The 15890-nt window shown below is 49.6% G+C and overlaps 1 protein-coding gene across 6 annotated transcripts in view; it reads left to right on the top strand.

Moving 5' to 3' along the window:
• dgkza (diacylglycerol kinase, zeta a) overlaps positions 1–15890 on the top strand; it is an 89999-nt gene that overhangs the window by 34989 nt on the left and 39120 nt on the right. For 5 of the 6 annotated variants that reach the window (XM_060055421.1, XM_060055416.1, XM_060055418.1 and 2 more), the window contains 10 exons: positions 221–299; positions 667–722; positions 1570–1632; positions 2324–2397; positions 2715–2826; positions 6985–7071; positions 7442–7554; positions 7814–7914; positions 11867–11946; positions 13499–13543. In XM_060055421.1, coding sequence (XP_059911404.1) covers positions 221–299; positions 667–722; positions 1570–1632; positions 2324–2397; positions 2715–2826; positions 6985–7071; positions 7442–7554; positions 7814–7914; positions 11867–11946; positions 13499–13543 — 810 coding nt within the window. The remainder of the gene's footprint in view (positions 1–220; positions 300–666; positions 723–1569; positions 1633–2323; positions 2398–2714; positions 2827–6984; positions 7072–7441; positions 7555–7813; positions 7915–11866; positions 11947–13498; positions 13544–15890) is intronic. The other variant, XM_060055419.1, reaches the window with a different exon arrangement.

The following is a 15890-nucleotide window of genomic DNA, read 5'->3' as shown; positions in this document are numbered from 1 at the left end:
GTGAATGAGTACCGCTCTATCAAGGGCTTAATGAACCTTGCTTTATGAAGGGGTTCATGAGTACAGCTCTATTAAGGGGAGAATGAGTACCATTTTATGAAGGGGTGAATGAACAGCACTCTATGAAGAGGTGAATGAACACTGCTTTATGAATGTATTAACGAGTACAGCTTTATGAATGGATGAAGGATCTTAATGAATGGATGATGTCTCCTCCCAGCTCCCCATGGACGTTTTCAACAACTACTTCAGCCTGGGCTTTGACGCCCACGTCACCCTGGAGTTCCATGAGTCCCGAGGTAGGTTCTGCTGGTTCTACTGGTTCTGGTTCTCCTGGTTCTACTGTTTCCACTGGTTCTGGTTCTTCTGGTTCAAGTTCTCCTGGTTCTACTGGTTCTGGTTCTACTGTTTCCACTGGTTCTGGTTCTTCTGGTTCACGTTCTCCTGGTTCTACTGGTTCCACTGGTTCTACTGGTTCACGTTCTCCTGGTTCTACTGGTTCCAAGGTTCTAGTTCTACTGGTCCTGAGATGGTTCCACTGGTCCTGGTTCTACTGGTTCACGTTCTCCTGGTTCTACTGGTTCACGTTCTACTGGCTCTACTGGTTCACGTTCTCCTGGTTCTACTGGGTCTACTGGTTCACATTCTCTTGTGTTTCTGTTTCAGAGGCGAACCCTGAGAAGTTCAACAGCCGCTTCAGGAACAAGATGTTCTACGCTGGGGTGAGTTCACTCTATACGCTATAGATCTAGATATACTCTATATATATTTTATACTCTATATACAGGGGTGAGTTCCCTCTATACACTATAGATCTACTCATACTCTATATATATTTTATACTCTATATACAGGGGTGAGTTCACTCTATACTCTATATCTACATACTCTATATATACTTTATACTCTATATACAGGGGTGAGTTCACTCTATACTCTATAAATCTATATATACTTTATACTCTACAGGGGTGAGTTTCACTCTATACTCTATGTATCTACATACTCTATATATACTTTATACTCTATATACAGGGGTGAGTTCACTCTATACTCTATATATCTACATACTCTATATATACTTTATTCTCTATATACAGGGGTGAGTTTCACTCTAACTAGTTATACGCTAACCCTACTCTTTACATTCTCTACACTTTAAATACACTCAATAAAAACGATAGATCCACGTATATATACTCTATATAAACTCTATAGATCTATATAAACTCTATAGATCTCTATATACTCTTTAGATCTCTATATACACTCTATAGATCTATATAAACTCGATAGATCTATATAAACTCTATAGATCTATAAATACTCTATAGATCTAGGTATATACTCTATAGATCTCTATAAACTCTATAGATCTCTATATACTCTATAGATCTATATAAACTCTATAGATCTATGTATATGCTCTATAGATCTATGTATATACTCTATATACTCTGGAAGGCGGGGCTCATCTCAGATGTATCATAGAGGGGGTCTCCTAGTAGGCAGCCTTAGAGAGCGCCTGTTTGAGACCCCCGCTCTAGACTCTCTATGTCTGGTCTGCAGACGGCCTTCTCTGACTTCCTGATGGGCAGTGCCAAGGACCTGTCCAAGCACATCAAGGTGGTGGTGAGTATCGCGTCTCACTCTCTGTGTGTCTCACTCTCTGTGTGTCTCACTCTGCCCTAAGATTGTCTCACTATCAGATTGGATCACTCTCTGCCCTAAGATTGTCTCACTCTCTGCCCTAAGATTGTCTAACTCTCTGTTTGTCTCACTCTCTGCCCTAAGATTGTCTTACTATCAGATTGGATCACTCTCTGCTCTAAGATTGTCTCACTCTCTGTTTGTCTCACTCTCTGCCCTAAGATTGTCTCACTATCAGATTGTCTCACTCTCTGTCCTAAGATTGTCTCACTATCAGATTGGATCACTCTCTGCCCTAAGATTGTCTCAGTATCAGATTGTCTGAGAAAATCGGTAGCAATGATTATGCTGCCGCATTGTGCTGTGACATTTTTAATAATAATAATAAAAAATATAAACGTTTTTTTTTATTATTATTTTTAAGTGTGCCAATGACAATTCTGCCCCGTGCCAGTGGTGGCACGAGTGCCTTGGGTGGCCGAGCCCTGGTCTATGTTATAGATTAGTCTCTCTCTCTGTTAGCCTCTCTCTATGATTACCTGACTCCCTGGGCTCTGATTGTCTCACTATTTGTCCTATGTTTGTCTCACTCTGATTCTCTCTCTCTCCCTCTCTCTCTGTCTCTGTCTCTGTCTCTGTCTCTGTCTCTGTCTCTGTCTCTGTCTCTCTCCAGTGTGATGGTGTTGACCTGACCTCTAAGATCCAGGATCTTAAACTCCAGTGTCTGGTATTCCTCAACATCCCCAAGTGAGACACACACACCTACACAAACTTAAACAAACACACTCTCTCTTTGTGTCTCTTTCTCTCTCTTTGTGTCTCTTTCTCTCTCCCTCTCTCTGAATGGTTGAATGTGTGTGTATGAATTGGTGAATGTGTGAGACTGTGAGTGAACGGGTGAATGTGTGAATACAAATGATGCGTTGATGCTTTTCCACTTCTGACCACAAGATGGCAGCAGAGCCACACCTAGCTACTCCGTGGTCCAGTGTGAGTGAAGGATGCTGCTGCTGCCATGGTGACGTGGTGATGCTGTGCTCCCCCCCCCCCCCCCCCCCCTCTAGGTACTGCGCGGGCACCACCCCCTGGGGTAACCCCGGCGACCACCGCGACTTCGAACCCCAACGACACGACGACGGCTACCTTGAGGTCATCGGCTTCACCATGACGTCCCTGGTAACCATGACGACACTCTGATTGCCGAACTCTCTAGTTTCTGTTAGTCTCACTCTCTGTCCTCTGGCTGTCTCACTCTCTGTCCTCTGGCTGTCTCACTCTCTGTCCTCTGGCTGTCTCACTCTGTTCTCTGATGGTCTCACTCTCTGTCCTCTGGCTGTCTCACTCTCTGTCCTCTGGCTGTCTCGCTCTCTGTCCTCTGATCGTCTCACTCTCTGTCCTCTGGCTGTCTCACTCTCTGTCCTCTGGCTGTCTCACTCTCTGTCCTCTGGCTGTCTCACTCTCTGTCCTCTGGCTGTCTCACTCTCTGTCCTCTGGCTGTCTCACTCTGTCCTCTGGCTGTCTCACTCTCTGTCCTGTGACTCTGTCTCTGGGTACCCTCCCCCCCAACCCCCACTGCCATGGCAACCACAACGCCGCCTCTCCCCCCGTCCCCTGATCTCGGCTCTAGTGGAGGAGAGGTTACCATGGTTACCGCGGTCGGTATCCGGGCTTCAGAGAGAGAGAGAGCGTAACCGGGCTTAAAAACAAACTTCGCCTCGTTCTGAAAACTGAAAGTCAAACCGTCAGCGGCTCTGTTGGCATCAGAGATGATTAATTCAAAGGTTCTCTTTGTCTGATCTCTGGCGTCGGTTCAGCCCAGGAGGCAGAGCGGGTCGGCTGGTACCCTGAACTAGTTCGATCCCCGGCTCCTCCTAGCTGAGTGTGGAGGTGTCCCTGAGCGAGACGCCTCACCCTGACTGCTCCTGACCATCTGACTGTCGCCCTGAGGGGGCGACTACGCCGTCGGGGTGTGAATGTGAGGGTGAATGGTTGAATTTTTTTATGAATCAGGGATTATAAGGGTGAATGAAAAATGGGTGAATGGGTGTATGAATGGGTGAATTGGTGTGTGTATGAACCATGGTGCTCTCCAAGACACGCCCCCTAGCCCGAAGAGGAAAGGGGGAAATTTAGGCCCAATCCCATTTCCCCCCCTTCCCCCTCCCCCTCCCCCTTCCCCTTGCCCCTCAATAGAGAGGGCTAAAACGTTCCCCGAAGCAATGAGACACCCCTCCATTACGTCGCGTCATCAGCGCTTGAAGTTCGCGGACTGCTACGTCAACAGAGGCCAAGAGAAGGCATGTTTCCGAATGATAACAACTAGTAGTAATAATAAAATAACAGTAAAGTAAAAGGGCTCAGAAAACACAAAAAAAAAGGATTCATGACAGCTGCCATATTTGCCTGCCGGCTTTTCCTCAAAAGCCCTCCCTTTAAAGTGTGGTCCTTTGAAAGCTTTGTTTCAAGGGCTACGTAGCCCTACGTCTTGGCCCTAGCCCTTAACTGCCCTTGAATTGGGACAGCCCTATCCCTTCAAAAACAAGGATGAGAGGGTGAGTGTTGTGTGTTTACTGTACAGACCGTTGACTGGAGGAGAGAGAGGCTCTCTTTCTCCATCGCTGTCTGTCTCTCTCCTCTGTACTCCAGCTTATCGCCACGGTTACCCATGTAGACGAACACACGCACACAGAAACACACAGACACAGAGACACGCACACAAATAGAAACAGACAGACAGACAGACAGACACACGCACACACATGAAACAGACGAACAAACACACACCTGAACACTTGCACGCACAGACACACACAAACAGACACACACACAAAAAGACACACACACACACACACACACACACCCCTCGTAGTTCCTGACAGTTACCTGTCATCCTACCTAACCCTTTGAGGTTTAGTCGGTGAAACGCCCGTCATATCTCTGCTCAAACGTGGCGTCTTACCCTAGCTCTCTGTGTTGTCTACGGGGAATGGGTTAACCTAGTGATGGTCAGTGCTTGGCCCTTGGTTCTATGAACATCCTTACTGTACCCACAGAGATATATTGTTGTTTCTCTTTCTTCTGACAACTGGAATTATTGTCGCTTTGGATAAAAGCGTCTGATAAACGTGTGTAAAAGTAAATGTAAATCATGAAAACATGAATCGATGTAAAGAGAGAAGAGAGGGACAGAGAATAATTTCAAATGAACCGCGGTTGAAAAGTTTAATATAATCTTGAATATTGATGATGTGAATCTATATTGAGCCATTTGCGTTCTTGATATTCTGTGTTGATCTATATGTGTTCTTGTTGTTCTATATTGATCTATACGTCTTCTGTATTGATCTATACGTCTTCTGTATTGATCCATACGTCTTCTGTATTGATCCATACGTCTTCTGTATTGATCCATACGTCTTCTGTATTGATCTATACGTCTTCTATATTGATCTATACGTCTTCTGTATTGATCCATACGTCTTCTGTATTGATCCATACGTCTTCTGTATTGATCTATAAGTCTTCTGTATTGATCCATAAGTCTTCTGTATTGATCCATACGTCTTCTGTATTGATTTATACGCCTTCTGTATCGATCCATATGTCTTCTGTATTGATCCATACGCAGTGTTGGGAACGTTACTTTAAAAAAGTAATTAGTTATAGTTACTCACTACTTGTTCCAAAAAGTAACTGAGTTAGTAACTGAATTACTCTATAATAAAAGTAACTAGTTACCAGGGAAAGTAACTATTTGCGTTACTTTAAAAAAAAGAAAGTTGCTATATGTGAAAGATTTGGATTTTTCTGAGCAGTTTTCACTTGGCCTTAATGTGTTAAATGGTTGAACTGCCCATTCAAGGCCCTGATATGCTTCCAACTGAGGCCCTGTCCACACTAACCCGGGTAAATCTACAAATGCATCAATATTCATCCTTTTTAGTCCTTCCATCCAAACTAAAACAGAGAATTCCGACACTGAAAACGATCGCTGAGGTGGATGAATGTGAAAACGATGGGTTCGCGTGTAGTGTGGACAGAAGGAGGCTTTCAGAAACGATGACGTTCGATTGCCATGACACTGCCACAAGCTTGCGCTATAGACCGAGAAGCGCATCAAAAGAATGGCAGGTGAAATGCAAATGAGGATCTCTCTGTACATTGTACTAATTTATCTCCAGAAACAACTCGACATATTGAGTCAAACATATTCGTTGCTCCAACGCCGGAGGCGAGCGCTGTACTTAATGTTCTTAAGTGATGGTAAAAAAAAAAAAAAAGACGACAGTTCAAACCGTAGCCTACTTGGAGCGGCGTTTGATTAACCAGACCGGGTCGAAAATGATTAACCAGCTGATCAACTGTAAATATCATCTGATCGTGCGCCTGTAATCTTAACAGAGGCGTGGCGGAGTAACGTAACCATGACAACAACTGTTTATCAAAATGATTTCAGTGTGGAACGTGGATGCAAAACATTCTGAAAACGATATGAAAACGATAGTGTGGACGGTGATCATTTTCATTGTGGATGGGGCCTGGATTTCAATTTGCATGGTTGCAAAGGCTGTGGAACATCTTCCAGATACTACAGAAAATTCCAACTTTTCATCGGATTGGTCCGGACCCGCCATTTCTGCTGCTTCATCGAATCGGTTTGGTGTGTGCGTTTGCGTGTGTGTGGCGCGCGTGTCCTGGCTTGTGTGTAAAAACACTGGCTCCGATTGGCTACCATGAAACATGACTCTGCCTTAGCCTATCATAATCGCTTATCTCGTTGTTAAACCACCCGATCTCCTCACTTGTAGTTTGTGTTTGGAGCCAGGGGGGCGTTCGGATTACGCAGTTTATTCAATCAATTCATAGTAACGCACTGCATTTTTTGTACAGTAACGGTAACGGCGTTGTAACGACGGAATTAGTAATTAGTTAGATTACCCCGTTACTGAAAAAATAACGGCGTTACGTAACGCCGTTCTATTAAACGGCGTTATTCCCAACACTGTCCATACGTCTTCTGTATTGATCCATACGTCTTCTGTATTGTTCTATACGTCTTCTGTATTGATCCATACGTCTTCTGTATTGTTCTATACGTCTTCTGTATTGATCCATACGTCTTCTGTATTGTTCTATACGTCTTCTGTATTAATCCATACGTCTTCTGTTTTGATCCATGCGTCTTCTGTTTTGATCCATACGTCTTCTGTATTGATCCATACGTCTTCTGTATTGATCCATACGTCTTCTGTATTGATCCATACATCTTCTGTATTGACCTCTATGCTCGGCGTGTCCTGCCTTCTGATTGGTCGACCCTCCCTGTGCTCCTAGGCCACGCTGCAGGTCGGAGGTCACGGTGAGCGGCTGAACCAATGCCGAGAGGTCACCCTCACCACCACCAAGCCCCTCCCGGTCCAGGTACACCCCCCTACACCACCCTACACCACCACACCACCCTACACTACGGTAGCCTATGTCACACACATCTAGTCACCGCTGGGAGGCTTTAGTTTCTTTGGGTTGGTGTTATCATCCTTCTGTTAGACTCATGAGTTTGAAAGAGGTTCATGATGATGATGAAGAGGAGGAGTGTGATGATGATGATGAAGAGGAGGAGTGTGATGATGATGATGAAGAGGAGGAGTGTGATGATGATGAAGAGGAGGAGTGTGATGATGATGATGAAGAGGAGGGGTGTGATGAGGATGATGAAGAGGAGGAGTGTGATGATGATGATGAAGAGGAGGAGTGTGATGATGATGATGATGGTGGTGGTGTCGGTGGGCAGGTGGACGGGGAGCCGTGCCGTCTGGCCCCCTCAGTGATCCACATCAGCCTGAGGAACCAGGCCAACCTACTGCAGAAGACCAAGACCAGGAGCTCTCTGCCCCACCTCAACGAGTAGGTCACCACACACACACACACACACACACACACACACACACACACACACACACACACACACACACACACACACACACACACACACACACACACACACACACACACGGTGTGTGTTTTTATTTTCTAGTGTTGTCTCACTTCCACAGACTAAGCTAGCTGACCTAACCCAAGCGTCACTATAACACTGAGACGGAGGCACATGGTTCTGGTCCTCGCTGTCATGTGACCGGTATGACTTCCTGCCCCCCCCCTCCAGCCAGCAGCCCCCCCCTGAGAGGCTGCGGCTCCGTGTGAACCGGATCACCATGCACGACTACGAGGCGCTGCACTACGACAAGGACCGGCTCCGGCAGGCCTGTAGGACACACACACACACACACACACACACACACACACACACACACACAGAGACACAGAGACACACACACACAGAGAGACACACACACACACAGAGAGACACACACACACACACACACAGAGACACACACACACACACACAGAGACACACACACGCACAGAGACACACACACACACACAGAGAGACACACAGAGGAAACCCCACTCAGTCACATTCACTCAGTCACAGAGGAAACCTCACTCAGTCACATTCACTCAGCCCTCACTCAGTCACAGAGGAATCCTCACTCAGTCACATTCACTCAGCCCTCACTCAGTCTCATTCACTCAGCCCAGTCACAGAGGCAGCCTCACTCAGTCACTCACTCAATCATTCTCCCCACTCTCAGTCACTCTGTCACTCACTCATACAGAGACAGACTCATGCATTGATACTGAGACAGACTAACTCACTGACTCAGACTCACTCATTCACTCATTGATACAGACTCACTCAGTCATTCAGAGGCAGACTCAATCAGTCATTCAGAGGTAGATTCACTCGGTCATAACGTTTTTTGTGTATGGTTGTGACTCAGGGTCTTCAATGAAGCCGGTCTTGGGGGATTCTGCCCCTAGGAAAAGTAATATCGCCCGGGAAATTGGGAATGGGAATGAAATGTCCTTGTGAATGAGTTAACTTCTTTTCTCGACTGTCGTTGCTAAGCAGGTCATTGAATATCGTACAGGTCTGTCCTTCAGAAGAGACAACCAGAAGACATGTTGTACGTCCTGGCACCTGGACCAACGTATCCAACTTTATCTGTGTTGTATACGGGGAATGGGTTAACCTAGTGATGGTCAGTACTTGGCACTTGGTTCTATGAACATCCTCACTGTACCCACAGAGATATATCGTTGTTTCTCTTCCTTCTGGCAACTGGACTTATTGTGAGTTGCTCTGGATAAAAGCATCTGATAGACGCCCTGAATGTAAATGTGAATGTACATTTCCCAACATTTATAAAATTGACCAGGAACTGATCCGAAATGGCCGATAACGTGTAACAAAAGGCCTTGTTGGTGTTGGATCCAAAATGTTCTCCCAGGTGTTGATGCCTGTTCATGAAGTCAGACTCCAGCACCCAGGGTGAATCATCACTAGCATGTTGTCACTCTGCTAATACAAGTTATTACCAAGTCTTAGCTGGGAAGGGACTTCTATAGCCACAGGGGGGCACTGTTCAGCTGTGTGTGTGTGTGTGTGTGTGTGTGTGTGTGTGTGTGTGTGTGTGTGTGTGTGTGTGTGTGTGTGTGTGTGTGTGTGTGTGTGTGTGTGTGTGTGTGTGTGTGTGTGTGTGTGTGTGTGTGTGTGTGTGAAAGAGGGGAGTGAGGGATGGATGGAGATCGAGGAGGGGGGATAGAAAGAGAGGGTGGGAGAGAGAAGGGGGGAGTGAGGGAGAGAGACACAGAGAGAGAGAGAGAGACCTCCCCTAGATTCTTTGTTTATATTCTAGTTGGCTCGGAAATGGCCAACTTTTCTTTGAAGGGGGGGGCTGACTGTTTGCTGTACAAACCTCTTTCTGGTGTTCAGAGAGAGAGAGAGAGGGGCTGGAGGGGGAGTCTGTCTCTCTGTCTCTTCCTCCATCGCTGTCTGTCTCTCCTCTGTACTGCAGCAGGTCTTAGTGACAGTTCTGCATGCAGACACACACACACAGAGACACACACAGAGAGACAGACACACACACACACGCATTTACACACACACACACAAACACACAGGTGCAGATTCAGAGAGAAACACACACACTCAAACACAACACATAGACACACACAGGCATCCACAGAGAAACACACACACCACACACATAGAGAGACACACACACAGGCACGCGCAAACACACACACACACACACACACACACACACACACACACACACACACACACACACGGACACAGAGACACCCCCCCCCCACCTGTCATCCCTCCCCCTCCTGTGAGCTTTATCCTGAGCTGCCAAGTTCCATCGTAGCGCCCGCAATCACAGACGCACCGAAAGTTGTCATTTACTGTCAGAGCGACTTGCGAACGTGTGAGGAGTCTTCCTCCAGCTGAGGTACGCCTCAGTGAGCTCCCACTGGTCCCAGCAGGCCTCTAAAACTGGGCCGGCACACAGCAATGGGCCCCTGGGAACAGCTAGCGTGGAGCTGGGCAGGAGTAGCATAACATGTAGCCTAGCATGTGTAGCATAACATGTAGCCTAGCAGTATTAGCAGAACATGTAGCCTAGTAGGTGTAGCATAACATGTAGCCTAGCATGTGTAGCATAGCATGTAGCCTAGCAGGTGTAGCATAACATGTAGCTTAGCAGATATATCATAACATGTAGCTTAGCATGTGTAGCATGACATGTAGCTTAGCAGGTGTAGCATGTGTTACAGCAGTGTGTCAGTAATGTGTTCAGAACCGAGGATTCATGTGTTCACTTCCACATAGAACCGAGGATTCATGTGTTCACTTCCGCATAGGACAGAGGATTCATGCATTCACCATCTCATAGAAACAAGGATTCATGTGTCCACCTCATAGAAACAAGGATTCATGTGTCCACCTCATCATAGAACCAAGGATTCATGTGTTCACGTCCTCATATAACTCAGGATTCATGTGTTCACTATCACATAGAACAAATAATTAATGCATTCACTTCCACATAGAACCGAGGATTCAGGATTCATGTGTTCTTCACTTCTTCATATAATCATGGATTCATTCATTCACCTCCTCCCATAACCCAGGCCTCAAGGGTTCACTTCCTCACACAGCCGTGGGGGGTGTCACCTTGAGGAGAAGCAGACTATAGTTTGGTATTTAAGGGGGGGGAGGGGGAGGGGGGGGGGGGGGGGGGGAGGATAAAGGGAGAGGGGGGAGGAGGAGGCCCCAAACAGAGGAAGAAGTTAGCGGGGGGGGGGCTGGTTAAGCAGTTTTACCCACCAAAGAAAACTGTTGTTGCCTGGCAACCGGGCTGAGGCGCACTGTCCTTAATTCAGTCCCCCTCCCCCCTTGTCTCTATTCACTCTCCCCCTAACAACGGCCTCCCCCCTCCACATGGTTTCTCTCCCTCGCTCCCCCCCCTATCTCCCCCTCCCCCCCTCCTCTCGCTGTATGTTATCTCCCCCCCCCCCCCCTCCCTCCTTCTCTCTCGGCTTCCCCCCACTACTCCGAGCATCCCAAACATTCTGACCTACATTCCCTCCTCCCCCTCCCCCTCCTCCTCCTCCCTCTCCTCCTCCTCCTCCTCCTCCTTTCTTCTTCTTCTTCTTCTTCTTCTTCTTCTTCTTCTTCTTCTTCTTCTTCTTCTTCTTCCTCCTCCTCCCTTCTTCTTCTTCTTCTTCCTCCTTTCTTCTTCCCTCTCCCCCTCCCTCTCCTCCTCCCCCTCCCCTCTCTCCTCCCCCTCCCCTCGCTGAGCCGTGTTCTTCTCCGGCTCCTTTCTGTTCTGAACTGAGCGCTCAGTAGAGTCCTCGGCTCTCATGGCTCTGTGGATGTAGCTCAGGGTTCCTGGATTGGGAGGATCGTGGAGCTAGGTTCTGTAGGCAGTAGCTCCGGAGGTGGAGCTGGCTGACAGGTAACCTGGAGGTCGCTGGTTCGATCCCTGGCTCCTCCAAGCTCAGTGTGGAGGTGTCCCTGAGCGAGACGCCTCACCCTGACTGCTCCTGACCAGCTGGCTGTCGCCCTGAGGGGGTGATTCTGCCGGCGGGGGGGGATGGGGGAGTGGATGAATATGTGGGTGAATGGATGAATGTTTGAATTGGATTGTCTGAACGGGTGAATGTGTGTATGAACGGGTGAATGTGTGTGTGCGTGTGTATGTGTTCGGTTCTGGGTCCCTCATTGGTCAGTCCTCCACCAGGTGTATCACATGACTTCCTGTTGCCTCTAACCTCCCCCCCCCCCCCCCCCTCTGGTCCTCAGCCCTCCCCCTTGGCCTCATCGTTGTCCCGGGAGACGGAGATCTGGAGGTCTGCAGGGTCCACATCGAGAGGCTGCAGGAGGTAAGGCCCCCATGGACCGGGGAAGAGACTGGTGTGGACCCTCCCCCTGTAGACCCGCCCCCTGTAGACCCTCCCCCTGTAGACCCTCCTCCCCCTGTAGACCCGCCCCCTGTAGACCCTCCTCCTTTAGACCCTCCCCCTGTAGACCTGCCCCCTGTAGAACCGCCCCCCCCTGTAGACCCTCCTCCTCCTGTAGACCCTCCCCCTGTAGACCCTCCTCCCCCTTTAGACCCTCCTCCCCCTGTAGACCCTCCTCCCCCTGTAGACCCTCCTCCCCCTGTAGACCCTCCTCCCCCTGTAGACCCTCCTCCCCCTGTAGACCCTCCTCCCCCTGTAGACCCTCCTCCTCCTGTAGACCCTCCGCCTCCTGTAGACCCTCCTCCTGTAGACCCACCCCCTGTAGACCCTCCTCCTCCTGTAGACCCTCCCCCTGTAGACCCGCCCCCTCACCTCAGTCAACATGAATAACAAACGCCCCAAAAGGCTGAGCGGAAGTCGCTTTAAGACGCTTTACCAGCCTTCAAAGAAAAGTAGGGCTAGCCTCTAGCCTCCAGCCTCTAGCCTCCAAAGAATAGCAACAAAGCAGAATCCCCTTGTTTTTGTGGCCATAGCCTCTAGCTTCTAGCCTCTACCATCTAGCCTCCAGCCTCTAGCCTCCACCCTCTACCACCTAGCCTCTACCATCTAGCCTCCAGCCTCTAGCCTCCAGCCTCTGCCATCTAACCTCTAGCCTCTAGCTTCCAGCCTCTCCCATCTAGCCTCCAGCCTCTACCATCTAGCCTCTACCATCTAGCCTCTACCATCTAGCCTCGAGCCTCTACCATCTAGCCTCTACCATCTAGCTTTACCACCTAGCCTCTACCATCTAGCCTCTACCATCTAGCCTCTACCATCTAGCCTCTACCATCTAGCCTCTAGCCTCTACCATCTAGCCTCTACCATCTAGCCTCTACCATCTAGCCTCGAGCCTCTACCATCTAGCCTCTACCATCTAGCCTCTACCACCTAGCCTCCAGCCTCTACCCCTTAGCCTCCAGCCTCTACCACCTAGCCTCCAGCCTCTAGCCTCTACCACCTAGCCTCCAGCCTCTAGCCTCCAGCCTCTACCACCTAGCCTCTACCACCTAGCCTCCAGCCTCTACCCCTTAGCCTCCAGCCTCTACCACCTAGCCTCCAGCCTCTACCACCTAGCCTCCAGCCTCTAGCCTCTACCACCTAGCCTCCAGCCTCTAGCCTCCAGCCTCTACCACCTAGCCTCTACCACCTAGCCTCCAGCCTCTACCACCTAGCCTCCAAAATCCTCCTCATCCCCCTCCCGCTCCCTCCTGTATCACTCTCCCCCTGTCTCCCCCTCTGCTAACTCCCGCTCCCTCCTGTCTCACTCTCCCCCTATCCCCCCGTCTCCCCCTCTGCCTACTCCCTCTCCCTCCTGTCTCACTCTCCCCCTATCCCCCCGCCTCCCCCTCTGCTCACCCCTCCTCACGCCTCGCCTCACCCCTGTCTCACTCCTCCTCCCCCCTGTCTCCCCCTCTGCTCCCCCTCCTCCCCCCAGGATGTCTGTGTCTCCGACCCGGCTTCCCGCTGTTCTCTGCTGCAGGTTGGTAGTCCGACGCCACGCCGGCTGTGATTGGCTGCTCGTGTGTTTGGCTAAGAGCCGCTAAGTCTGTGATGTCTGCATGTGGGTGTCGTGGCGACGCTTCCTGTAGCTTAGCGTCCAGTAGCTTAGCTTGCTGTAGCTAGCTCCGTGTAGCTTAGCTTCCTGTAGCTAGCTCTATGTAGCTTAGTTTTCTGTAGGTAGCTCTGTGTGATTTGGCTTCCTTGAACGTTCCTGAAGCTTAGCTTCCTGTAGCTTATCTTCCTGTAACGTTCCTGTAGCTTAGCTTCCTGTAGCTTATATTCCTTTAACGTTCCTGTAGCTTAGCTTCCTGTAGTTTATCTTCCTGGAACGTTCCTTGTAGCTTAGCTTCCTGTAGCTTATCTTCCTGGAACGTTCCCTGTAGTTTAGCTTCCTGTAGCTTATCTTCCAGTAACGTTCCCTGTAGCTTAGCTTCCTGGAACATTCCTGTAGCATAGCTTTCTGTAGCTTATCTTCCTGTAACGTTCCTATAGCTTAGCTTCCTGGAACATTCCTGTAGCTTAGATTTCTGTAGCTTATCTTCCTGTAATGTTCCTGTAGCTTAGCTTCCTATAGCTTATCTTCCTGTAACGTTCCTGTAGCTTAGCTTCCTGTAGCTTATCTTCCTGGAACGTTCCCTGTAGCTTATCTTCCAGTAACGTTCCCTGTAGCTTAGCTTCCTGTAGCTTATCTTCCAGTAACGTTCCCTGTAGCTTAGCTTCCTGTAGCTTATCTTCCAGTAACGTTCCCTGTAGCTTAGCTTCACCCCTGAAAGTGTTCTTCCGTTGATCCGTGTTGACGTTCCGACCCGCTCCGACACACTCAAAGGAAGCTATTGTGGTTAGCGTCTGCTGTCTCATCAGGCCCTGCTGGCTCTGGCATCTACGCTCCGGCCTTGATCTACGATTCCCTTTCCTCCGGTTGTTGTGAGGAGGGAGCGAATCAGGTGACGGCCGTGTCAGACACGGGATGAGGAGAGCGGGAAACACACGGCTGGGAACGCCAGGAATAACCAGTTAGGTGTCGCTGTGCTGCCTGATGAAGGCTTGGTGGTGTGTTGGAGGTAGCTTTCCTGGAGCGTAGCCTTTAGCTTGGCTCCCTGTAGCTTAGCTTCCTGTAGCTAGCTTCCTGGAATGTAGTCTTTAGCTTAGCTCCCTGTATCTTAGCTTCCAGTAGTTAGCTCCCTGTAGCTTAGCTTCCTGCAGCTTGCTTCCTGGAACATAGCCTGTAGCTAGCTTCCTGTAGCTAACTCCCTATAGCTAGCTCCCTGTAACGTCAATCGTTGTGTCAACTGGTGGACCAGTTTGAGTTTTGGTTGATCTCTGTCTCCGTCCCTTCTGCGACGGGATTGGTCACCCGTCGCTATGGTGATTTTAGATCGACCAATAGTTCGGACCATCAAGCCCCCCCTCTCTCTGGAAGAATGGTATGCTCCAAAGTCTGCGGCCTGTACATCCCCCTCAGACCCCCCTCCCTCTCTGAGGAATGGTATGGCCCAGAGTCTCTGAGAGGGGGGAGGTGGGGTGGGGGGGGGGGTCAGAGGGTACTGTGATGCTGAGAGCATCCCTCCTCCTCCCTCATTAGACAACAGCTGTTTCCTGTTAGCTCTAACGAACCACATTCAGGGCGGATCAACACACTAACGGGGAGCGGACACAACGCAGACGCGCACAGACACACCTGTCAGGGGGAGTCTGGGGCTTTAGAGGTGTGTGTGTGTGTGTGTGTGTGTGTGTGTGTGTGTGTGTGTGTGTGTGTGTGTGTGTGTGTGTGTGTGTGTGTGTGTGTGTGTGTGTGTGTGTGTGTGTGTGTGTGTGTGTGTGTGTGTGTGTGTCTGGGGGAATGTAACCCCTGTGTGATTGATCAGCAGGTCGTGAGACCACCCTGTCCACACGCTAAACAGGACTGGACCTGATTAGCTCTGCAGCAATGACGATCCCAGAGACCTCATCGACCTGTTTATCCAGGTTCCTCTCCCCCCCTTGTGTGTGTGTCTGGGTGTTACCAAAGGTTAGCATCAAACCTGGGGAGAGACGATGGCTGGACGGTGAAAGCCCTAAAGGCTAGCGCCGCTCAGACGAGTTCAGCGTCACCGGTCGACTGTGGTGCAGCCATCCCTGGCCTCTGAATCTAACTGTGGTTCTTCTGCCTGATGGGCGGTGTGGCCGGATGGACACGGTGCACGGACTGCCTTTATACCGCGCTCTTCAGACCAGCGGCCACTCAAAGCACTTCACAATACTGCCTCACATTCCCCCATCCCCATCCCGGCGGCGGAGTCGCCCCCTCAGCGCGACAGCCAGCTGGTCAGGAGCAGTCAGGGGGAGGC

Source organism: Gadus macrocephalus, chromosome 7 (genome assembly GCF_031168955.1).
Source record: "Gadus macrocephalus chromosome 7, ASM3116895v1".
Taxonomy (NCBI): domain Eukaryota; kingdom Metazoa; phylum Chordata; class Actinopteri; order Gadiformes; family Gadidae; genus Gadus; species Gadus macrocephalus.
The sequence above is the reverse complement of the archived record's forward strand: the minus strand, read 5'-3'. Positions and strand labels throughout refer to the sequence as shown.